Source organism: Diabrotica undecimpunctata, chromosome 7 (assembly GCF_040954645.1).
Source record: "Diabrotica undecimpunctata isolate CICGRU chromosome 7, icDiaUnde3, whole genome shotgun sequence".
NCBI classification, from domain to species: domain Eukaryota; kingdom Metazoa; phylum Arthropoda; class Insecta; order Coleoptera; family Chrysomelidae; genus Diabrotica; species Diabrotica undecimpunctata.
Genome location: NC_092809.1, coordinates 46,740,134 through 46,767,161, shown reverse-complemented (window position 1 = coordinate 46,767,161; position 27,028 = coordinate 46,740,134). Strand labels below are relative to the sequence as shown.

The window sequence follows — 27,028 nt, the reverse complement described above, 5'->3', positions numbered from 1 at the left end:
TTATTTTCTATTTTTTATTTAAACTATTCATATAAAAGCATAACATATTATTCTAAAATTAACACATAACTATAATAAAATTTGTTTAAATTTTATTAAAAAACTGAAAACTAATCTGTTAAAAACGGTTTAACAACGGCATAGAGTTCTTCACATTCTGTTTCAAATGAATTATTTCCATCGACAAAGATTACCTCCGGATTGGTCATATTTTTATAAGCAGAAATAACACTGAAACAAATTTACATATTAATATTAATATATAAACAAAATTAATAACAATTATTAAACTTTATTTGGTATTGGGAGAAAGAATAATAAATCACTATCACGAGGTTATTTCTTATGAGTAATTTCTTATATTCTTTTTTATGTCTAATTTACACTATAATTGTAGAACTAAACAATCAAGTAGCTGTTTAGGGATAAAAGCGCCGAAATTCAATATTTCTTAAAAAAAAATGATCAAAATATCTTGTGTCTAATCCTGCCTTAACTTGTTGCCAGATTTACAAAGGTAATTGTTTTTCTTCGAAGCCGTTAATGTGTTGGCTACTAGTACGACCTTCCTTGTTGTGGGACGAGGTGTTTCTTTTTTTTTTTCAAATTTTTTTTTCTATTCTAGACATATTCTAGTCTCTCGTATGGATTGAAAAGTAGGGACACGGGCAGGCGCGGATAAAGAAGGGCTTTAGAAGAAGAATAACTGGGCTTTAAATATTACTTTTTTTACAGTTTTACAATTGTCCCGACTTCAGAAAATAAACATCACTGCTATAAAGTATCATTTTGTGTAATTATTTAAAGTTACGCAGAATGCTTGATTTGAATTATTAATTTATGCAACAATATGTTTTCTACATTTTAAACAATGAACAGTATGTCAAAAAACAGAATCGGGACAGTCAAGACAATTTCAGCATATACGGTTAAATAAATTCCTGTGGCTATCTTACAGCAAGAAAGATCAAGGTGCTTACTTCCGTGTGTATGTTTTGTTCGGGTCTAAAGATGCCAAATCAAAATCGCGCGACACTTAGTTACGAAGCTCTTTCGGAAATTCAAGAAAGCTTGTGAAATATTGGGGGGCCATTTTGATAATAATTATGATAAAACAGCTCATTAAAATGTACTAACTTTAAAAAGTATCTGAAGGGAAGGCAGAAAACGTTATGGTTCAACAATGAAGTGGCAAAAACAGTGAACGAAAATAGAATGAAACTTGCTACGATTGTAAAAACAATAATTATTTTGTGTGGTCGACAAAACATTCCTTTAAGACAACACAGAGATGATGGTACTATTGATTTGGAAATGGAATCGTCTGAATCAATCAATAATTCAAACGAATGGAATGTGTTGGGGAACTTCAGGGGAGTACTTAAATATAGAGTTAATGCAAGTGATCAGATTCTGGAAAACCATCTTAAAAATGCTACCCGGAATTCAACGCAAAATGACCTCATATACTGTTGTGGCACTGTTATTGAGAAAAAAGTTGTTGAAGTGGTTAAACGAAGAAAATATTTTTCGATTTTTTTTTTAGATGAAACAGCTAACATCAGCCCCAATAAACAATTAACACTATGTGTGCGATTTGTATACAAAGAGAAGTACTGTTTAAAGAGGATTTTTTAAGATTAGTACTGATGCAGGATTTAAGTAGAAATATTTTAGATTGTCAAGCCTTGAATTCAGATCCTTAGAACTAGATATTTCAAATCTTTGTGGAAAAAGTTACGACGGCGGAGCTAATACGTCAGGAAAGTTACGTGTTGTGTAAGCGCGAATTTTGAAACAATAACCTCTAGTATTGTATATGCTCTGTACATCACATTGTTTGAGTCTGTCAATTTTAAAATTATGCTCTGTTTACAGTATTAGACAAACACGACACATTAGCTGAAGTAGCAAAATTTGTTAAGTAATCCAGCAAGAGGTCAAACCTTCTGAGAGAAAAAATTAAATACGTATGTCCCCAAAACAAGAAAACTAAACTTCAGACTTTGATTGAAACTTGGTGGATTGAGAGACAAGACGCATTCATTGCTACAGTTCTTGGATATTTATCCAGAAATTTTATCATTTCTTGAAGAAGCTGAATCTCTCAGTTCAAATGCACATCTCATGCTTAACTCCAGTTCAAAATTCGAGTTTATAATTTCGCTTCTGATTTTGGCAGAAATATTTGGAATAACCCAAATACATAGCCCAAATCTCAACTTATGTCAATGATAGAAGATGAATAAATATGTAATGAACACTATACAGATCAGTCTAGATAATAACACTTACAATTCTCTTTTTGATCAGGCTGTCACATTGGCTCATTCTGCAGACATAGAAGTGAATGTACCACGAGTTGCATCTAGACAAACCCATCGTAATAATATTCCTACCAATTCTCCTAAAGATTATTACGGTCTCAATGTATTTCTTATTTTTCTTGATCACCTTCTCAGCGACTTTTCTGGAAGATTTCCTTAGGATACATACAATCATGTATGTAATGAAACTCCAGTTCTTGATTCCTAATTTTTCATGCGATTCTGAAAGCAGTGCTCATCATAATACAAGCTGCTACCATTTACGAATTGGACCTACCAGGAACTATCCAAGACCTTAGAGGAGAGCTACACCTGTGGTTTGAATTTTGGAAGACCCAGCAGAAGAAACCGGTAACCGCAAATATAAATGAGTTACTCACGATATTGGGTGTCCTGTCAGTGACGACTTACACTACAGAACGATCATTCTCAACCTAAGACGTGTGACCTATCTCAAATCCAGGATGAATCAGGAGAGAATGAACGGTTTGATGTTACTCAACATTTTATAGCAACACTGACTTGAATCCAGAAAAAATCATGGCCCTTTTCGCAAAAAAATATCCTAGACGACTCCAACTACATTAAGTAGTCTATGTAATTAATTTTGAGGATTTAAATTTTAATTGCAGTTCAAATTATCCTTTATTTTGTCTTCGGTGATAATTATACAATTTACAATAATAACTACTTTAAACCGTACGTAAGCTATAAAATTTTGAGGACAACATTACCGCGGTATCTAGGGGGAAAAAGACTTATGGGCATATGAGAGCAATTGGATAAACAGGTTGCTAATTTAAGAACCTATTTTCAAACGCAGGCTGAGACATATACTTTCCATCGCGCAATTTGCGCAGTAGATGAAACCACCTATCTAAGCAAGAAAAAATGCGCACCTGGATGCAAAAATATGTTGACAATATAGCGTCGAACTATTGTTTGACATCAGGAAAGATGTTTCCCGAGACAGAAGGTTTCTTACATGCTATTCAGGATCAGAAGCATTCCAACTAAAAATTACCTGAAATATGTTGTCAAAAACCCAAGTCCAAAATCACAAATACCGATATGGATGTAAAGCCTAAGAAACCATCCACATCTTACCGGGAGCTGCCAGGCGTTTGTCGGTACTGATTTAAAAGAACGCCATGACTCGGTAGGAAAGATTATCCACCAAGAACTAGCTAACAAACTGTGACTTCTCCAAGTCGATCATTTCCCTTATTATCAATACGTTCCTGACATAATCCTTAAAAACGACAACTACAAACAGACCAACCAGTGGCACATAATAGACCGGATCTGATACTAACTAATAAACTTACTACGCAAACAACACTATAGATGTGGCAATACCTAACATTAATCTGCGTGTTAAATACAACGAAAAGATCGCCAAGTATTGAGATCTAGAAATATAAATAAGGAGACAATGGAGAATGGAAAGTATCCAGGGAATACCTATTATCCAATCTACTACTGGTGTTATTCCGAAAAACCTCATAGAAAACATACAACCGCTAGGTCTAAGTAAACACTTGTTAGTCCCACCGGAGCTCAATCCTTTTAATACCCTAAGTATCTGGAATGAGTGACTGCCTCTTAGATGGAGTGTAAGCCGTATGGCTAAATCTAGATAATGATAATAATAATATTTTCGGTAAGTCTAGCCCCCCCCCCTTACTATGAACTTCTTGATTCGCGTCTGGACACTGGTCTGTAGCTGCTAGTTTTTCTTTTCCTGGTTTTAGCAAGATTATTATTTCTAGGAACAAGGGAGACCCCGATCCTCAAAATATAAGGAATTTTTTAATTTATGCTTACGAAGAAAGTCGATACCTTCTAAATAGAATAAGGATGAATTCCGCTACATAAATTATGAGGTAAACCTGATCTAGTAAATTATCGACCCATTAGTACCTAGTCTTCACAGAGATTGGATAAAGAACTAGACCTGTATCAAACCAGAGAGCACTAGGATTTCGATCAAATTTTGGTACCAACGACCATCTGCAAACTATAAAACAACTCTTGAAAAATGGTACTACTAGAACTTAAAAGAACTAAATAGACCCTTAATTGGGATCATAAAGTGGTAAGTCTCGACGGGGAAAAACTGCATCATCTGAGTTATGCTGATGACAAAGTTTTGATAGATGACCTAGGCAAAATTAACACCACATTAGAGGAACAGGAAAAAGCCTGCAGAAAAATTGTTTTAAACATAAATATCTGCAAAACAAAATATAAGATGAACATCGTTCCCCAGTAGTAACAACTTAACAATTAAAAAACTTGGAAGTAAAACTTTTGATAAATACATATACCTTGGACACTAAAGTAAAATAGGTAAGGACATCCAAACAGGTGAGATATCAAGAAGAATAGCATATGGATGGGCAGCATACGGAGCTTGTAAAAACATATTTAAAGACTGTAACATACTGATTAATCTGAAGCGGAAAGGCTTCGATTAGTGTGTTCTGCCAGTCATGACCTACAGTGTCGAAACATTGTCGTTAAGAAAAAACAATGCCTCAAAACTAAGAATAACACAAAAGAGCGTTCAATGATACGAGTATCAATAAAAAACAAGATCGGAAATGAAGACCTACGAAACAAAACCAGAGTTACATATGTTGTGGAAAGAGCCTGCAGATTGAACTGGAGATGGGCTGGCGATATGGCAAGTATAAAGGATGGAAGGTGGACACGCAATTTAACCGAATTGAGACCAAGAACAGATAAACTAAAGTGAGAAAGACCACCTAAACGATGGAAAGATGATCTGCGAAATATGACGAAAATTGAATATAATACTATATAAAACTGTTCACTCTGGATACAAACAGGGGAGGTCCACGTTAAATTGTGGACTTAAATGTCTAATGATGATTATCTTTTTTATAAAGATTTTGTAATTTTGGAGGTTTTACAGCACGTGTCCTGGAGTTACAAGATCCAGTTTTTCGCTCCTTGTCCTATGTGCTCGATTTGTTCAGTGCGTAAAGCTTAAAGATCGGTAGTTTTCCAGGTTTGATGTTCATATGAAGCCTGCTTGTACGGGTGAGATATTTTAATAATTCGGGTGCATATTAGTTTAAAAATTGTTCTAATAGTTTATATAGCAGCAGCTAAGAAGTTTTATGAGATGTTCACTGTTTGGAAAAATATTTAGTGCTTACTTAAATATTTTATTTTCATCATCATCACGTAGCGCGACAACCCTGGGTGGGTCTTGGCTGACTGTACAACTTTTTCCCCATTTGTTCGGTCTTCCATCAACCTAGGGTCAAATGGAATGTTCATTTGGATTGTTCATTGGATGTTATCTCTTCATCGCATTCTGGGACGTCGGAGTGGTCTTTTGGCTGTGGGAATCTCCTCCCATACCAGTTTTACAAGTCTCTCGTTATGCACTGTGCACGTGGCCTGCTCATCTTAGTCGCTGTGATTTAATTTCTTGGGCAATATCGGCGTCATTGTAGAGTGCTTTTAATTCGATATTGGTTCTGATTTTATACTGGTTTGTGGTGATGTCATGGTGAGGTCCGAAAATGTTTCTAATTATTTTTCGTTCAAAGCGTCTGAGCTTTTCTTCGTTTGCTTTGGTCATGGTCCACGTTTCGCATCCGTATGTTATTACAGGTCTGACGATGGATTTATAAATTTTTATCTTTGAACTTCTTGTAAGATTTTTTAATTTTATGAGCTTATCCAGTGCGAATAGACAGCGGTTTGCAGATTGGATTCTGTCTTTTATTTCTTCAGTAACATCGTTGTCAGCTGTGATTACGGCCCCCAGATACTTAAAACGTTGTACTCTTTCGAAATTGAAGGCGTTGACCGTCACATTTTGTCCTATTCTGTCTCTTCGTGTCGTTCTATTTATACACACATATTTCGTCTTCTCTTCCTTAATCTTCAGCCCTACTTCACTTGTTGCTCCTTCCACCTTGTTGAAGATGTCTTTCGTGGATAGGATGGAGTCTCCAACGAGATCTATGTCACTTGCATATGCGAGTAATAGCTTGAGACCTTGAACTGATAGCAATTCTGTTTTTATTTCGGCCGACCTTATGGCTTTCTCTAATACAAAGTTAAAAAGTAGTGGAGATAACGCATCACCCTGTTTGAGTCCACTGTTGATTTCAGAGCTGTCAGACAGTTTATTATTCACACGTACTTTAGATATTCCACCATCCATACAGACTTTGGTCATCCGAATTTCTTCGGTATTGAGAACTCCGCCATATCATTCCATACATTTCCTATGGTAAGGAAATATTTTATTTTGGTTGAGTTTATCGAAAGTGCAAGCTGATTCTAGCCGCAAATATCAAACATTTAACAAAAATTTTGGTTTAGCAGTGTTGGCATGTTTTTATAATGCATATGCTGTATGCTTCAAATATAAAGAGATAAAGCTTTAGAAAAGTACATTTTGATTATATTATGTTATGAATTCTGCAATTTTTGATTTATATAAACCAAGAATGAGTAAATATTTGTTTCTTTAGAGATTAATTGCAGTTAATTATTAGAAATTTTTTTTGGCAATTGCCCTTTTATAGATCAGGGGATAGATTTGGCAATCGTTAAATCAGCAGTTGCCAGATTGCAACAGATGCTTGCAATTAATCTCGAAAGAGATAAATATTTACCCGTTATTGTTTCATATAAATTAAAAATTGCAGAATTTATAAAATAGTACATCAGTAAATCAAAATGTACTTTCTAAAAGTTATCTGTCTTTATATTTGAAGCATACAACATATGCATTATAATAACATCCCAACACTGCCAAACCCAAATATTTTATTTCATGGTTGACATTCGCGGCTATATTCAGCTTGTACTTTCGGTAAACTCAACCTTTATTTTTTAGTATTATGCCATCTTGTAGAGAAATTGCCAATTCATATGTTCCAAATTAAATAATGCTTTTACACGTTCTCAGATTTCCTTTATCATCTAAACAATATGAAAACCGCACAAGTCCGTATTTGTTGTTAAAAAAGCCATACTTCATTAGTGTGTTTTATTTTCTTATCAATCAAAACTTAGTTTATTGTTCATTTTGTTAAATTGTGCTTAAATGTAAGTTTATTCCATGCAAGGAGACCGTTAAATTTTGTGTTAGTATAATGAATCTGATGCAATAGCTCCTTTTACAAATATATGTAGTTGTGCATTTTTCAACAAAGCATATGTGGTTATTTAAATTAATTCTTTGTGCTGATAATTGTGTTGAGGTGTGCCTATTGATTGTTCTTATATTGACAACTATATACATTTCTTTTTTCTACTGCTTTAATTAATTAACCAGCTATTTTTATGTTTTCTATAGATACAGTCACGTTCGGCTTTATTATGAGGTCTACTGGGAACTTCAGTACAATTATGTCGCTTGTCAAAAACCACTAATTTGTATGACATATGTTATGACCATCTTCAAGATTAATTCTCGCAGAATCAATACTAAGAAATAAAATACAAGCAGAAATCTTCAACTACCTGCTTTGATTTTAATGTTTCTTTGGACTTTCCTTCTTTTTTTCATTTTAAAACCATTTTTAGGGACTTTAAATTAACATAAAAAACGTTGTTTTTATTTTTATTTATTTTTTAAACTATACAATTTATTAATATAAAAGGGTAAGGTGTTTACCTAACTTACCTTACTTAAATTAATATACAAATGTAATAAACTTTGTTCCAGTTTTAATAAAGAACTATTAACGAAACTAATCTATTAAAAACGGTTTAACAATGGCACAAAGTTCCTCACACTCTTTTTTAAATGACCTATTTCCATTGATAAAGATTACTTCGGGATCAGACATATTTTTATATGCAGAAATAACACTGTAACAAAAAATTAATAATATAGTATATATCTAAACTGTATTTCGAATTAAGAGAGTAATCTACTGTCACGTAGCTACTCGTATTCCTTGGGAGTATTTTGGCGTACAGTTTATTATATTGATTTTTTACGACTGAATAACATTGTTATAAAAAAACTCATTTGTATCCACATAGTGAACCTTCACTATATGATTTGTACCCACAAAACCCACTTTTAATAAAATTAAAATAGTGTAAATGTTGTATAACAGTCTCTCCTGTCGCGTAAATCGACTCGTTCCACCTGTTCACTATGACTGCGAACCACGAACCGCTCTTTAGTTTTGTGGCGCTACTTTTGTGACGTTCGCTTCAGTGAACTTTCTATTTTAGTATAGAACGTAATACAACGCAAGTATAGAAGCTTCGCTTCACTATATGATTTGTACCCACAAATCATATAGTGAAGCGAAACTTCTATACTTGCGTTGTATTACGTTCTATAGTAAAATAGAAAGTTCACTGAAGCGAACGTCACAATAGTAGCGCCACAAAACGAAAGAGCGGTTCGTGGTTCGCAGTCATAGTGAACAGTTGGAACGATTCGATTTACGCGACAGGAGAGACTGTCATAAAACATTTACACTGTTTTAATTTTATTAAAATCTATAGCAAGGATATTAACTAATAACGGATTTAAGTAATTCTTAAATATTATTTTTTTTGTTTATTGTATATATACCACTTTTTTTTATTATTACAATTTAATTTAAGATCTGCTTTATTTGAAACTATAACCAGAAGTTTTGAATGTTCACACATGAGACAGAAGCTGTCCTCTGACAATCCTCCTTTGATATTTAAAAACTATGATGTTTAAGTTATAAAATGAATTGGTCACATGGTAACGTAGGACTCTGACACTGGGGTTGCTAGTCCTTGGACGAAGTGTCTGTGAGGACTTGTTGATAGCAACTCAGGCTTACAAAACCCTCCTCAGAGCTATGGTCAAGTTTTAAAAAGCACCACTACTCAAATGAGATCCCATTTGGTTGAAAAATCCACAATTTTCCCGTTTCTTTATAAAAGTTCTTTAAAAAGACACATAAAAGACAGAACATTTTACTTATCAACGGACAAACCAACATACTGGTCAACTGTCTAAAATACACAGCTGGATCTGCTAAACTTCTTTGTATTAAAAGGAATAGCAGCAAACTGTACTAGACATAGAAGCAAATTGGGATCTGACATTAACTGACCACACACCAATTACAACAAATCTACCAGTAACACAAAAAAAAACACACACACACACACAAACAACCCTCCAAAGCATAATCAGACAGCTAATAACTGAGAAACGGAGAGCAAGCGTTAGATGGCAAGGAAGTCGAAATTTGAATGACAAAGCCAAATACAACAGGCTAGCAAGACAGTTATGATCAGCCCTGATGCATGCAATTCTACATTTGAACACTGTATTAGTAGCAAGGTTCTGAAACTACTTTCTTCTGACATGGTTAAGTTAATTATTATGTTGGGATTGTGAGGAAAATCTCATTTTTAATTAACTGATATTTGACGTTTCGATTTCCGTCGGTTTTGTACAAAAAACCATTTTTGAGATAGATTCCGGAGTGGAAATCGAAACGTCAATTGGACGGTGTTAAGCAGAAAGCTACCAACCCTCAATATATCAGATATTGGGTTAGAGGCATATTTGGAAAACAAAATACGCGTTCTATATTCTGTAAAACCTACCACTCCTAGATTAATATATTAAGCGTCTATATTCTTTGATATAACCTATAAAACTATAAAAATGCTAAGCCACATATTAAATTTATCTGATAATTTAATTTGTAGAAACCTACAAACCCACTTGGTATTATACTTTTAATTTACAGAAACCTTCCAACCCACTTGGTAGTATTTTAATAAAGCGCCACTGGCATCCAAGTGGGTAGGTAGCTTTCTACAAATATTGGCCTCTGCAGTTATAAAAACCTGAACTAATAATTTTATGTGTTGTTTTGTTTTTATTTAGTAAGTTTAATCGCCGGTGTGTTTAATGTGTTTAGTTTTAGTAGTAGTGGTCTAGATAGTTTAAAAAGAACTTTGAATACAGTGAAAAAGTAGTTGAAAGTACACTTTTGATTTAGCATAATGTACAGGAATCGAAGTTTTAGAATATTAAAGGCTGCTCTTGCAATGCAGGAAAATTCAGGCAAGTATCTTGTATTACTATAATTTTTAGTTTTTCCTCTAAATTTTGGTACAAAAGCTTACTGACCGATTGTAACTAAACAAACCATACTAAATAAATTAGCTAGTCTAATTGTTTACTTACGTCTTACTTAAGTCTAAATATTTGTGGTTTTGTTTTTGGGTCCTGGGTCCACTACGATTGGTATTATCTATTATAACATGCGACAGAACTTTCGAATTGATAAAACATATTTTTTTAGATAAAATATTTTATGAATGTGATGAGGAAACAGAAGTAGGACCAAATCCGCCAAATGTTGCCGTTCAAATCAACACATCTGAGAACACACTACCTTTAAGTTATCATGATGATTCAAAAACTCTCATACCTTTTTCAGTTTCTACGCTTATTAAATGCGACGTAATTTTCAGAGGAAACATGCGTAGAAGAGAGTAAGGCTACTCTTGCAAAAAAGACAAATCCAGACAAGCATCTTTTATTATTGTTTTTTTAGTTTAACTTCAGTAGATAAATATGATAAATTACCCGTTTATTCTAAATAAAATTTATTAGTATACCTTAGTAATACCTTTTATCTTTTTAGACTATATTTATGGACAGGGATCAGGAAGCAACAGATTCGCCAATGGTTGCTGTTCAAATTGCCACAACTGAAGGAACAGTCTCTGAAAATAATGTTCTAATAACTCTTACATCTGTTGGTGTTTCTACATTTGATATATGCGACAATATTTCTGAGTAAAATTTTATAGAAAATAGTGATGACTCATTGGCAGATCCTTATTATAAAGTTGAACAGGAAGATTCTTTATCAGAAATAGAAATAGACCAACCTGAAGATATCAGTGACAAAAATATTCTCGTCCACGTTGTTGCAGATAACTATCCCTAAGTCGATGCTATTCAAGAAATTAATCCAGCTTTTAATGAAAGGCCAAAAAAGGGAGAAACCTAAAAAATCCCAATCAAACTAGAAAAGAAAAAAAGATAAAGATGTACACCAATAAACCATATTTTAACTATAAAAGTCCAACCTAAGGAGTTCGCTGATTTTCATTGTAACTGTATATCAAAATGTGCAGAAAATATTTCTGTTGAAAGTCGAAAATCTACATTTGAGAGGTTTTGGTTGCTAAATTCATATAATGCTAAAACTAATTTTATTGCTGTTAGTGTATCCAAGATAGCAAAAAAAGGAATATGGTAGAAATATCGAAAAAAGGAAATACACTCGAATTTATAAAATAAGGGACACAAAAGTGTGTAGAGAAATGTTTATAAATACTCTAAAGGTAACTACATTTCGAGTAAACACTGCTTTAAGAAAATTTCAGGGAGGCAAAAACAAATTATCAGATGAAAGAATTCAAGCAGTTATTAGTCAACTTAATAAAATACCTAAATACATTTCACACTACCGTCGGGAACAAACGCAGGCGAAATATTTACCACCTGGTACCACTTTACAACAAATGTATGACACGACCAAATTCAAGTATAAACACTATATAAACAACTGTTCTCTACATCAAACAAAACAACACTTTTTGTAAAATTTCTAGTAAATTGTGACCACCTTTATATGTACACTCGCGATCATAAAATCCGGGTCATCTTGAAAATTTTAAGTTTCTTAAATATTTTTGCCTCTGGTGCAGTAATAACCTTTTTTTTTGGCTAATGTATTTTTTATTTGTCATTAATGTTTGTTTTGAAAGAAAAAAAAATGGTTTTTTATTGCTTTTATTGAAAAAAACAGAAAACAAATCAAATTGTTGATAAAACAGACATACGAAAAAAATGGAAAATACAGAACGTGGTAAAAAATCAGTGAAATTTTAATGACCAATATCGTGTATTGCCTCCCCTTGCTCTAATAACCTCTTGCAGACGACGGGGCATACTCTCAATTTTTCTCCGGATTACATGTTGTGATATGTTATTCCACTTTCTCACTAACAGATCCTTAAGCTCCTGTGCGTTGTTAGGAGGATGTGTATGGGTTTGAATACGTTTTTTCAAATCGTCCTATAGATGTTCGATGGGATTCAGGTCCGGAGATCTAGCTGGCCAGGGTACCCTCGTAATTCCAACTTCGTCCAAGTATTACATACTGATCCTGGCAACGTGCTGTCCCACGTTGTCCTGCATAAAAACGGCGTTTTCTCCAAGCCCTGCCATTTTGGGCATAACATGTTCTTCCGGAATCTCCGTAATGTACCTTCGTGCAGTTAGGGACCCATTTTCGATGAAGGGTAATTCTGTGTGGAAGTCGGAAGATATACCTCCCCAAGCCATGACCGAGCCTCCACCAAATGGCATTCTTGGAGCAATGCAAGCTTGTGAAAATCGTTCGCCGGTTCTCCTCCAAACTCTTACACGTCCATCGGATCCAGTTAGGCAGAAACGGGATTCATCTGAGAATAACACTTTACTACAATCGTAATTCCCCAATGCGCGTATTGTCGAGCAAAAGCTAGTCGTGCAACTCGAGGCACCCGGCGAAGTGGCGGTCCTCTAGCCATTACCCGAGAAGATAGTCAAGAAGAACGAAGTCTTCTTCTGACTGTTACAACACTAAAATTGCGATTTCGTACTTCCTCTAGACGATTTTGATGCATAACCGCAGTTGAGGTCCGGTTTCGTAAAGCCTGAAACACAAGGAAACGGTCATCTAGTGCCTTGGTCGTTCTTTTTCGTCCAGAGCCAGGTCGCCTGTTTAGCAAACTTGCCTCCTGAAAGCGTTGAAGCAATCGTTGAACCGTAGAAAGGCTTACGCCAACAGTTCTTGCGACTTGCCGTTGAGTGCGACCGTCATCCACAAGTGCAACAATTTGTGCCGTTTCAACAACAGTCAAAGGCATTTTTGTCAAAAAATAAACACTAATAATGGCACTAATAAACACTAATGGTGGCAATAATAAACGTTTGTCCGTTGCATTTGAACAGAAAGTCGAAGGACAAACGAGACATTTAAAACAAGCTTAGTTACAGGTAGCGTTCATTTTGGGAAGTGTGCACTTTACCGCGAAATCGGCACTATTGGAATTCTTTGTTACAAAGGAAACCGCAACAATTCTCAGAAACATGCATTAGTTTGTATTTGTGTTATTATTATTTACGATAAAGCTCGTTAAAAATGAAATATCAGTGATTTTCAAGGTGACCCGGATTTTATGATCGCGAGTGTATATTTGTTAATTTCTTAGTTTTTCTAGATTGTGAATTTGTATTGATATTTTTTTCTAAAAATTATGAAATTGAAAAGAAGTAAAATTTGATCAATAAGATAAATAAGCCATTTTGTTCTAACCTAACTTGTGTCCAATTCTTATATACTAAGATCTTACCTACAAATGTACCTTATGAGTCCTGTCCGTAACTTTTACCGGTACTTCTTCCCTCCGGTTTTCCTTGGACTACTAGTCTCTTCATGTTGTCGGCACATGTTATAAGTCCAAGAAAGTTAATATTTTTAAAAATATGAAACTGTAGAGACTTTGTAGTCTTCTGAGTCTTCTTACCTGATAGGAACTTTCAAGAAGCTAGATAAGGTCGACGTCCCCATATTGGAGCAGCCACTGTTCATAACAACTGGCAGATTTGGATATAGTCTTGTCAACAGTTTTTACATATAGGTCATCAGCAACATAAATGTTACTTTTACTGGCGCAGCCTTAAAGATGACTAGTATACAACTAAACGGGTTTCAATAGTAAATATGCTTGTGCACTCTGGACCAAAATAAAACTTTTTCCCCAGACCTTCTGACAAACGGGGCATTTTGTAACAACTGGCAACAGCGCTTTCCATAAGAGACAATGTGTTAGAGTGAGAAAGAAAATCAATTTTTAATAAATTCTGGGGACATTTGAACAAAAAATTAAGGTTCATTCTGGTGATTTTTGAGCGTTTTGTAGTGAGGGTAGAACGGCTGGTTCGATCTTAACGTATGAGGCGTCATGTGAGAGGGTGTAGAAAAATTATACATGGCGGCATACCAAAGGGACTTTAGACAGATATATCTGATCTGCTACTATCGGGCCAATTGTAACGTCTGAGGTATCATATGACAAGATTTAGCGATTTATCCTATAAACACCAGCTTATATCACCTAAAAGTCCGCGACCAAAACCTTTTAAACAGTAAGGGTGGAATCAGACTGCTCGACCAGACCGACCGTCCACGATCAACCAACATTACGAGTTTATGAAAATGTATGCGCAGAGTCAGACTGGTGGACCGTCCATCACTTACAGCGACCGACCGCGATCGTCCAGTTTTGAAATTCGGACTTGTTGGAATTTTTGATCGTTGGTCGATGAATATGGAACATTTCGCATTCATTTATACTGTCTGAGCAATGACACTGACCATTGATATTTCAAAATTTGTAATTAACCTATAAAATTTGGGCTTGTTCGTGCGATAATAATTTTGAAATTTAATAGAATCATTTAATAGAATGGGATAAAACAAAGAATTCTCCTTGTTGGTGTGTTTTTAAAAAAATGTGACGCACCCAAACTGTCCTACGCCTACGAAGACGTCTCCACATAAATAAGTGATAAACAATTTATCAGTGGAATTATCGCTGCTAATTCTATCCACAATTCAATTTTCTACAAAAAGCCCGGTAAAATAATATTACAAAAATGTGGTTATGTTGCTAGAGCATCCTGACGTTTTGACGGTCGGTCGATGGAATACAAACGAGTAATGTGAGATTAAAAATAAAAATACAAAAGTTGGTTGTTCGCCGTCGGACGGTTGGTCGTGGCCGGTCGGGCAGTAAAGCCTACCTAAGTAAAGCCATGACCTATCGTCTGACAAATCTTCTTTTCGTCTCTTAGCGTTTCGTCTTCTTCTTTTCGTCGGCTTATGCGATATGTCAGCTTCTTCTTAATGTAAGTTAAATATAATTATTATTGATAGGGTTAAGCTACATTATTATATGTTACTTAGCATATGCCATATGACACCTCGCACATCACGATTGGCCCGATAGTAGCAAAGATACCTGTCTAAAGCCCCTTCGGCATGCCGCCATGTTCAATTTTTCTTTGTCATCGTATTATATTCGTTAAACCCTCTCACATGACACAAAACCCTCAAAAAATTACCAGAATGAAACTTGAATTTTTTTTCAAATTTCTTCAGAATCTATGGAAAATTGATTTTCTCTCACTCTGGCTCTTATAAAAAGCGCTGTTGCCAATTGTTGCAAATTGCCCCATTTGTCAGACGATCTGGGGAAAAGTATTATTGTGGTCCAGAAAGCACATAGTCTATTTACTTTCAAATATATGCTAATAGGAAGTAATTTGTTATGTGTAGACAACTTGTGAGTTTCTTCTTAGAAGCTAATACACCTTCACATCGTATAATTTGAAGAAACATTTCAAATTATACAGAAATCTATCAGATCAGGAATCTTTTTTGGATCTGTTGGTTAATATAATAGTTTTCCAGTTAACAGTGTTTCATACTTGAGATTTTGCATGCTGCTAATAGTTCCTTGTATTTAGCTGCTATAAGAGTAGTCTGATGTTGGAACGGGCTTGTTGGTACTTTCAGACCATTCGTGAGGGATCACCTACATTCTAATATAAATAGACTTTCAGTTAGTTTAAGTTAGCTGATTCACTCGACGGATCTAAATATATTCGTCTTCAGGGGACGCAAATGTTCAATTTATATCTAATACAAGGTCAGGGTCGCGGACGTATTGTTTTGCTAAGGCTTTATTATGTAAATGTGTATTTGTGTAGTAAGTGGGTTACTAAACAATTTACACAAACGATCACTTATAAAAGAGAGTTATATAAGATTCCTTGTTTTATTGTAATCTCTTCCAATTATTCTTCTATACCTATAGGTCTTTGATTTTAACAGATGTGGCACATATTTCTATTATTTGATAAGCCTATCTTAATACGACCCTATTTAACATATGTTTCGTATAGAGAGGTTCGAAGAACATACCTCTCGAGGTTTATCCGACAGCTACTAGTTTTTGTTTCAAACTTCTTACAAAGATTTTTACAATACGATCCATCAAATACAAATAGTATGATATAACTTTCCAATATTTTTTAATCCGAACCTGGATTTTTTATAATTATAAATAAATTAATCGATTGGACACCTTTAAGTATATTCGCGTGCCAAAATTAAATATATATATATATATATATATATATATATATATATATATATATATATATATATATATATATTTGGGCAAATTAGATAAAACACCCAGTATCTTTGTACTTCCAGTACACTCCAGTATGAAGTAAGACCCATTAAGTATGGGGTTTTTGAGATCGCCTAAGTGATCCTTTTTTACAGTTAACGCATGTTACTTTCCCAACGAAACACCCTTTATATATATATACATATCCTTTACATGTATAAATTACTCATTGATAAAATGTTGCTTGTAGTTTTTGTTGGTGTCCTAATAACCCTTTGCCATTTAACTCTAAGATTCGAAATTGATTATCTATTTTTAACTTTGGGAATCCCTCTTTGAGCAAGATATTCTAAATTTGAAATACGATCATCCATTTTATTTAATCTATGCATGCTAGTCTGTAGACTAGCATCAGTATTCGATCTTTGTATTATTGATATTGGGCGCAGGAATACATTTTGTGTATTCTAGGAAGATTCGGAATCTTCGTCCTGCGGGCAGCGGCACTTGGATTACTTCCTGACGCAGTTGTCAAAGAATATGGATGTTTTATGACATACCTTACAAATTTGAAAAGGCAGAAAATGACAAATGCTTGTACTTCAACATGGGAAACACTCTCTCACACTCTGTATTGGTATGTGATAAATGATAGGTGAGACAAAATGGTTTAGGAGTCTACCATGAACAGTCACGTGTTAAATTTGAACCCTAAAAACTCTAACATAATATCTATGTTCCAAAATCTAGAGGAAAACCTAGACTAAGAGATCTCGATAACGTAGAAGATGATCTCAAATTAGTTCGCGTTAGAGGATGGAGAAGAAAGGCATTTGATAGGGACAAATGGAAGGACATCCTAAAGCAGGCCAAGGCCCACGAAGGGCTGTAGGGACCACCAGGGTGGTTCGGTCGGTAATTTGGGGAGTGTTATTTTAACAGATAGGTATCTGGCGCTGGTGCAGATGGAGGCCGAACAACTTCTGCAGTCTCGAGTATCATCATGGTCGTGTAGGGGAAATTTTGCATAACTGAGGCTAAGAACGAAACTGGATGGTGGTTTTGCCTACCTTATAGGACAAAGGTATGTTTCGAACATTTTCACATTCCCTTCATAAAAACGAAAAAAAAAATGAAACATCAGTCTGAACTTAACGAAAAAAACTGTGCAATATACAAATAACATAAAAACGATAAACCTTGTAGCTACTCTACTACTTACTTGTTTCGAAATTCTGGAGAAGACTTCAATAAATTCTCTTGGGCAGTAAATTCTTTTCTTCGAGACAATCTTTGTAATCTGACAGATTCGTCGACATCAAGGAAAATAGCAACATCTGGTTTAAATAAATCTTCTGGCCAACAATATACTTGGTCTCCTTTTGGAGGTAATTCTTGTAAGTCCTCGTTGTCGTTAACTGCTTGGGCTATACCGAAAGCCGTGGTAGAGTGCCAGTATCTGAAATAAAGTACAAAGTTCCAGTTACAAGGCAAGAAACAAGCACAATGGTGAGTCACAGATAATCTTGGGTGCCAGTTCCATTGCGTCGCTATGGATATTACTCAGAATTATTATAACGGTCAGCACTGTGAGGACGCTCAAATAGTTTTACTGTGGCATACTAGGAACACATAGGAACATAGCCTGCTTATGTTCTTTTGTTAGGCGCGATAATGTCGTAAATAGCTTGTAACGAAGTTGAGAATAAGGCGTTGTAGAAACGATTATTGGCATTCATTATCAAGGTTTTCTACGGAATTAGCAGTTTTTTGGTGAATTTGAAATTAAATGAAGTAAGTATATGTAGTTTATTCATTTTAAAATCTTGTTGCTGGATTACTTATAAGGATAAAAAATATTACACTATTTATTTTACATAACCTCAAATGTTTTTGCTTACATTTAATTAATAAAAATGGTGCTAGTAAAGTTACTTTTTTTAAGTGGAATTTGTCTTTCAGATCATGGATAATTTACCAAATACAAGTAAAACGCAGCGTATGCCAAATAAAAATAAAAATGTTGACAGATGCTGAGTTCCTCCAATTGTTAAAGGAGGATTCTGATGAATTTTTGGTATCTGGTTCAGAATACAACCCGAATGACGAAGAATAATCTGATAAAGATGAATGTAACAGTGATTCAAGCTTATTGGATGAAAATGCACAACAATCGGTCGAATCTAAAGACCAGCAAAATAATGACGATAAATGGTACGACGTTGCCTGTACTCATTTACGCCTCGATATAAAGTTTCCTGGTAATGAATCATATGTCTATGATGATAGTTATCCTCAAAATAGAACCAAACTAACTCCTTTTCATGTATACAGGAAACTGATCGATGATAAAATTTTACAACTTATTGTAGAGGAGACTAACAGATATGCTGCGCAAGTAAAAAATGCACAACGTTATAACAGACCACCCAGAATTCATGCATGGAAACCTACCAATAAATAAGAAATTTTAAAATTTTTGGGTTGTGTTATGTATATGGGAACTGTCACGCTTCCCAAAATTGATGATTATTGGAGTAAGTCACCATTGTATAATGTTACTTTTATTTCTTCTGTAATGACCAGAAACAAATTTCAGCTTCCTCTGAGATTCTTACATTTTGCTGACAACACGGCTGCTTTACCAAACGGTCGTTGCCATAAAATTAGAAAATTATTTGAAATGACACAATTACGTTTTGCCCAACAACGTAATCCTGGCTCAATACTAGTTGTTGATAAAAGTATGATTCCCTTTTGAGGAAGACTACTTTTCAAACAATATATACCTTCAAAGCGTCGCCGCTATAGCTTGAAACTGTTTACATTATGTAATCCTGCAGGTTATATTCTAAAAACGATTATGTATACCGGCAAAATGGCTAATAAAGGGCAGCATTTATCGGGAAAAATTGTACTAGATTTTATCTACAAAAAGGAAGAGTTGTAATAACTGATAATTACTACACGTCTGTGCCTTTAGCAAAACAATTATTAGATGCTATTAGTGACTTATTGGGGACACTACTTAAAAACAGAAAATATATGCCAGAAGATATACTTTCCGTGAAATTAAAAAAAGGAGAGATAATTATTGGAAAGGACCATCGTGATAGCATTGTAATAGTCAAATGGCACGATAAACGTGTTGTCCTCTTCTTGACTACCAGACATGGAATCGACATGAAAGAGACAGGTAAATATAAGAAAGGTGGTGTAGCTATAACTCAACCTGAAGCAATTATAGACTACCACGAAGGAAAAGATGGTGTTGACGTCTCAGATCAACTCACAAGCTATTCCTCACCTCTGAGAAAAACTGTTCGCTGGTACCATTAAGCTGCAATTAAAGTTTTATTGAATACGGCTGTCATCAATAGTTTAATAATATATAATTCCTTCAACACACCAAAGAGCAAGTTATCTCATTTCGGAAAATGCTAATATTTCAATTACAGTCTGATACCTGAACCTATTACTAGTGTAGTAAAAGAAACCAAAACTTGTTTCTACATTTTGTAATGTTCGCCAAAAATTTTACTGTGTGACTTTCACTAAAAAGCATTAAGTTGTTCACAATCACCGGTGATACTAGTGGTACATACGTGTGTAATATGTTACTGCAGTGCCATTACTGCCATTAGGATCACCCGTGATCTGGCATTTTTTTTAATTTGTAAGAATGTAAACTAACTATGTATTATTAACCATTTGTATGAATAAATAATGTTTTGTAAGCATTTTTCACTTTGGCACCTAGGGAACTTATCTAACACTCTTCTGGTGGCAGCAATGTGTTAACTGTTGGCTTTTTATTCGAATTTATGGCTTTCAGGTTCCATTCGAAATGACTGATGAATATCTGACATTGGATATTTTGCTAGTTTTCCTTAAAATTATGTTTCTAGATACGACTGCGATATCATCTTATGTGATAAGTACTTACGATCACCGCCCGATGGTACCACTATCGCAAGAGAAATTTACATATTACATACATGCGTACATTGGATCAAGTTTATCTAGCTAAAATGAGACTATATGGGCATCGGACCGCCCTCGTATACTCAGATAAAGATTGACTTATTGAAAACAGGATTGCAGATTGGTTAAATTAGGCATTATTATAGCAAAGCTATTATGTATTATTCATCAGGTACCTATACAGGGTGGTCCCTAAGTAATTGTACAAACAAAAACCGTAGATTCTGCACTTTAAAATATTACGATTTAAGCCAACTTGCATTAATAAAATATTATTAAGAAAGATACAGATAACTTTTTTGCTCTTTCTGTTAGCTCTATTTGTGTTAAAAAATATTAAAGATACATTATTTTTACAAAGAAAAGGTATACTTGTTAGTAACCTGAAAATTTAACCGTTTTCGAGATAATCGCATTTTATAAGGCAGCTGTATAAAAATTCTTAGTTTGATATTTGTGCAGTAAAGCACTGAATACCTGTAGAAACGCATAATTCATAGTTTATTCTTATTAAAACAACTCAAAGATGATAATGTAACATCACAAAATGCTTTGTTATGGATGCTAAATGTCTTATTGGAGAAAAGATTCTTCATCTTCTTCTTTAGGCGCCGTGTCCGTATTCAGACGTTGGCCGTCATCATGTTTACAATTTCCCTTTTCTATTGCTTCTTAAGTTTCTATAATGGCGTTGTATTACTTTTTTTTTATTGTAAAATGCTGAAAACCCAAAATATGTGGTTTATGCAAGATGGTACACCACCACATTCTAGAGAGAAGGCAGTTAGAACATACTTAAATATAACTTTTCTAAACGTTGGATTGGTCGTGGTAGCCATATTCCTTGGCAATGTGGTGAGATATTGATATAATTATTTATTTCATAAAAAATCCGAAAAGAATACTTATTATTCATTACGTAAATTGTTTATCCATTTTTATTAGGACAAATTGAAACTAGAGCACAGGTATTCAATAATACTTATTATTATGTGTCCTGTTACATAATACTTTTGCTACAAATCTAACCTAACTCAGCATTTTTACAAAAACATCATCGTTGGCCTAATAACCGATATTGTTATATAGTAAACACACAGGCAATTTAGTTCAGCAAAATATTAGTTCGTTAGTAGATCATAATAGTCCATTTGTTTGAGATGTAATTATAGTTACTCGTAAGCTGTAACGTAATCATATAAATAAGTAATATCATCGATAGGTTATTCCGTGTGTATATAAGTAACCAATGAACGAGATACATCACAGTTTAATACATTATTTAACCTCTGCGACAAATAAGATGTAGTTCCGTAATATACCATAAGATTTGGATATGTACCCAAAAGAATATATTCATCCATTATACATTATAGCCACCACGTAGCCAAGAATTTAATCCGCTTGATATTGGTATAAAAAGCACATTAAAACAACGTGTCTATAAGAATCCCATAAACATTCGCAACCAACTAGGGGAAGAAATAAATACTGGAGTAGTTTCTTTAGAGTTTCTTTAGAAACAATGATGCTATTTAATATGAGACGATTTTTGTGGAATATATTGACAAATGAATTAAAGCAAATGGTGGACATATCGAACACTTACTTTGACAAAAAGTAATGTTATTGAGTTTAACTATTTCTTAATTTGGTTTGTAAACAAAATGTTTTGATCATGACTCTAATTTAACATAAAAAGTAAAATGTTTGATGTAAAATCCTATTATTCTGTTATTTTGTCAAATACTATTATTAATTATCTTGCTGATATATTTATTTTATTCAATATTTCGTTAACTATTAACTTTAGTTAAATGTATTTTATACCAAAATTCAGAAGTATTAATGTTTTTGTCTATTTTTTCTTCGTTGCCTGGAGTAATTGCCTTAAATCAGAATTATGCAGCTGATTGGTAAAATGCGATTATCTCGAAAACTGTTGAGTTTTGAAGTTATTAAGAGGTATACCCTTTTTTTGTTAAAATAATGTATCTTTAATACTCTTTATCCCAAATACAGGTAACTTAAAGAGCAAAAAAGTTAAGTGCAAATTTATACGACATATGTGGCGCCCTCTATCAGTTACATTAAAGTGTGCATCAAATTATAATTTTTCATATTTAAAAGTACCCAGCTGTAAATTTTTATACATAAATGTTTACAAACATAAAAGCTATAGCGAAAAATAAAATTTTTAATTTGCACTTTAACACCCTGTATCTTTCTTAACATCAACATTTTATTAAAGCAATTTGGCTTAAATCGTAATATTTTAAAGTGTAGAATCTACTATTTCTTTTTGTACAATTACTTAAGGACCACCCTGTATATTAAGTAAATAATAATATGTAAGTATATATAGTAAAATGAGTAGTTTAGAGTTTAAAAAAAACATATACTAAGTGTTAAATTTTGCGTTTCTTTTTTTTTTAATTTGAACTTTAAAATTATTAAATTACCTGTCCATTACGATTGGTTTATCTTTTAGAGCCACTTGAACCTCCAAAGCAGCAATATAATTACCCAGAGAGTAATAAGCCGAAAATAAAACTCTGTTTTCATCAGTGAGACTTCGAAGATGCCTGATACTTTCAGGAGGGGTTTGCCATTTTATTCCATTTATTTTTTTAGCAAACCGAAAACCGACGGTGGATTTGCCTAAAAAATATACATTTTGATATAGATTGAGATATGTAAAGTAAATAAGTTAATTATTTTAACAGTTATCATTAAACATGTTAAAATATCTTCAGGCTGCTTTCAAGCCGACCCAGCGCTCTTTACCAATCTATTCCAACGGCCACAGCAACATATTTTGCCGCGAGAGGGCGTTTCGTCATCGACAGAGAATCAAGATCCTGATGAAAACAATGCATATTGTTAACCACATGTAGTGTTTTATCTATTTTGACAATAAAACTACAATACAAGTTATAAATTCATTACGATATATTATTACAACATATTACAATATATTTGATATAGTTTTAGATACAATTTCCTGAATTTATTTTTCGCTGGTGATTCTTTTATTAAAATATTTGATCAATGTCCTACTAACATAATTTTTCAAACCCATTTGTTCAATCTAATAGTTTAAACTTAGTGATTGTTACTTACGTACTACTTAGTGATAGATGATAATATAAGCTTTTATAAATTATTTAAAACTGAATTGGAAAATAGGTATAACATGGAACATTTTCACAACTGTGAAGGTGCACAGCATATCTACTGTTTCTTAATCATAATTCCAAGGTACCTATCTAATTATTTTTTCAAAAGTTAAAGTGATTATTTTATTTGTGACTCCTTGTGTGTAATAGTACAGACCTGCATGCCGAAAAGTGGTAGTAGGCAAATAGGGCGAGAAATTTATGACATCTATCAGTGTCAAAACTAAACAAAAGCATGAGCTTGTTATGCATTTATATTAGATACAGCAGACAGTGCAGTCATATTCAGTATTAACAGTGGTAAAAAGGCAAAGTGACACCACCTCATTATATTAACCATTAACTTAACTCATTATAATAAAATAGTATTCACGATTCTCAAAGACTTAAATTCGATAAGAAAAAAGAAAACAAAAACCACAGGTCTTCCCAAATCGTAAATCAGTGAAATTGCTGCCAATGAAATACACAAAAATTCTCAAAATTGCGACATAGAATGTAAGAAGCTAGTAAAAACCTGCAAAATTAAGATACATTGAGCAGAAATATGCAGATTATGTCGATATAAGCGACTCAAAATGAGTTAACTCTGGATAATGTAAGAATTATATTGTTGCAAGTGATAATAACCCATGGAAACTAAATTTAATAAAGATTTAGGCCCAACTCCTGATATAACAAGATATAAAAACTTTTAAACTCAACTTTGCTGTCACGATCTGGAGACTGAATCTTATCCTACTGGTGTCAGCACAAAATTTGCATCCATGGTAGAATACCAGATATAGACGCAGGATAATGCTAAATGATCTAGAATGTTAGCACGACACTCTAAAAATCTTTGAGAAGAGAATGAACCTATAATATAGTAATAGGACTTATATTCAAACACTGAAAGAACAAAAACTTCATACATATAAACAAAATCATAAACTATCACAAAATAAATGTATTAGCCATGATTGTCAGCCAGAAGACAATTCATCGTGAAATACAGAAGAAAAGCAATAACAACTTATTAATATTTTATGAAATTTATCTTAAGTACCTACTTATAACTGAAAAATCTAGTTGTGTACCTACTAAGAAGTTTTTATAACTTACGTCTTGAATCCAAATTTTAAACCTACCTGAACCATCCAAACCCTCTAATACTATGAAAGGATGTCTCCTACTGTCTCCTGATGCATCAGATTTCTTTTTATTTTCTTTGGCACCTTCATAAATCTGTAATAGCTCTGTAACTCCATGTACTGCTAAATTCTACAAAGAGATGATAAAGTTAAATAATAAATTCTACTAAATATTTTCTTCCTAGTTTTAAGACCACAACGATAATTTTTTATCACTTTCAGCTTACTTTTATATTAAAGGATGTATAGCATCTTTGAATCAAAAACACCTCAAAGATTGTTTCTACCATCAGTCCGAACCATGATTATTTTGATATTTGATTACAGGTTACACACTGAATAGTTGGAGATTGAGCTAAATACAAAGATATTTCTGTTTTTCCTGTTTTTAAATAGTTTTTCTATATTTAAAAGCTCTAGCCCTCTCTTTAACTAAGCATAAATACTTCATTGGACTTAATTATATAGGTACATAATTATGTAGGTTTGTACATAATACCATATTAAATAAAAATGAATGTACCATAATAAATATTATTTTCTAGTATATAGGAAACAATTCTTCAACAAATGTTTGAAAGTAACTAACCTAAAAATGAAGGTCTCAAATCTTAAGATATAATTTACTTACTTCAGGTTTCTTCAAAATGTTCAGAATTGAATCCAAGCTGTGGTATATAGAAGGAAATGGGTTAGTCATGGTTAGATTTAATTTTCAAACTTTGTTGATAACAGCTACAAACAAATACTGAATCTGTCTGAAATCTGAAACAATGAACGCAAAATTGTTTGGGTAGATCACTCAATCAGTGTATAATTTGTTTTAGTTATGGGAATCACCCATATCCACAGCCCACATCAACACTAAATTATCCACGAATTAAAATACGACCAGTGTATAACCACACCAATGGGAATAGTACTGATGTTATTATTTAAAATGCACTATCGAAGGTCAAGGTATCAAACATTTTGTCCGCTAGAACAATTTTATGTAATTTAATGACTCATAGTAATCATAGTTCATTATCTACAATTTATAAAATTATATTTTTTTAATATTTGTTTGACTTATAACTACTGTATAAGTATGGTTTAAATTAAACAACATTTTATCGCTTAGCTATAGCCGGTCGTCTTAATAACCAATGATTAATCGTAGTTACTTTAAATTTTAATTTTTGATTGGCTGTATTAAAGTAATGCTGTTTCCACTTTATAATGGATTTACAATTTACCATTGCAAGTTAAAGATGGCGCTGAGAAAGAACTCAAGTAGCCATATTTGATCCGACGGTGATTTCTAATTTGAATAATTTTATAACATTGATGCTTTATTATACGTTATTGAATGATGCACGTGTTCACAATAGACAACCATATTTTATTAACATATGATAATTTACGTCTATGATGGGTGGCGGTATTTTATAATTATTTTATTCGCGTTCTAAAACGACCGTGCTGCCAACTGCTGTCAAAATAGATAACTAATAAAATAGGGGTAAATGTCAAAAATTTGAATAAATTAAAGTTTAAAACTGATATAAATTTCATCAGATTTTAAAAATAATGAGCGATATGAAGAAAAGTAATAGATATTGTTCAGTGCCATAATGTTCTGTTCGATGTACGAAACATATACATCTCCACTACTTTCAAAAGGATGAGAAATTACGAAAAAACTGGCAAGTAGCTCTTCGTATTGCGAAACCTGTGACAAAATTCATAAATGTATGCAGCCGACACTAAGAAATCGGATTACTTTTTTCCAGGTAAATCATATTTGATAGGAAATTTATGTAGATAATATTGTCTCAGCCTGGTTCTTTCTTAATCATTGAAATAACGTTTTACTTATTTTTTAGATGTGAGCAGGACTGGTAAACGATTTTTAAAAAAGGTTCCATTCCATCTGAGAATCTACCTATTCGATCTTTGGACAAAGTGTTGTCCTCTTCACAAATATCATCTCGAAAAGAAAGATCAAAACGAGCAAAACAAAGGCATCTATCTAGCACAGTATCTATTTCAAAAGATGTAATGTATGACTCAGACCAACAACGTCAACAATTACGGAAGATGAGATCACAATTAACACAGGTACAATGATTAGTGC

The 27,028-nt window shown here is 33.4% G+C and overlaps 1 protein-coding gene across 2 annotated transcripts; it reads right to left on the bottom strand.

Moving 5' to 3' along the window:
* Positions 1-26,007, bottom strand: LOC140445289 (UMP-CMP kinase 2, mitochondrial-like). Of its 2 annotated transcripts, none has more exons than XM_072537220.1 (5): positions 25,541-26,007; positions 24,907-25,039; positions 23,060-23,258; positions 17,836-18,072; positions 1-231 (listed from the first exon to the last, which is right to left on the bottom strand). In XM_072537220.1, the coding sequence occupies exons 1-5, from the start codon at positions 25,607-25,609 to the stop codon at positions 111-113; spliced, it is 759 nt and encodes a 252-aa protein (XP_072393321.1). In that variant the 5' UTR covers positions 25,610-26,007; the 3' UTR covers positions 1-110. The 2 variants fall into 2 exon arrangements, with proteins under 2 accessions (XP_072393321.1, XP_072393320.1); XM_072537219.1 differs by lacking the exon at positions 1-231 and adding an exon at positions 7,936-8,198 and having other exon boundaries at positions 25,541-26,006.
* Positions 26,008-27,028: the final 1,021 nt, after the last annotated feature.

Bases quoted from the DNA above. Each gene is read 5' to 3' on its own strand.
- LOC140445289 (XM_072537220.1), bottom strand. From the start codon at position 25,609: ATGACTAACCCATTTCCTTCTATATACCACAGCTTGGATTCAATTCTG. The intron at 25,040-25,540 runs GTAAGTAAATTA...ATCTCTTTGTAG, and splicing joins ACATTTTGAAGAAACCTGAA to AATTTAGCAGTACATGGAGT. The intron at 232-17,835 runs GTAAGTAGTAGA...AATTTGTTTCAG, and splicing joins TCTCCAGAATTTCGAAACAA to TGTTATTTCTGCTTATAAAA.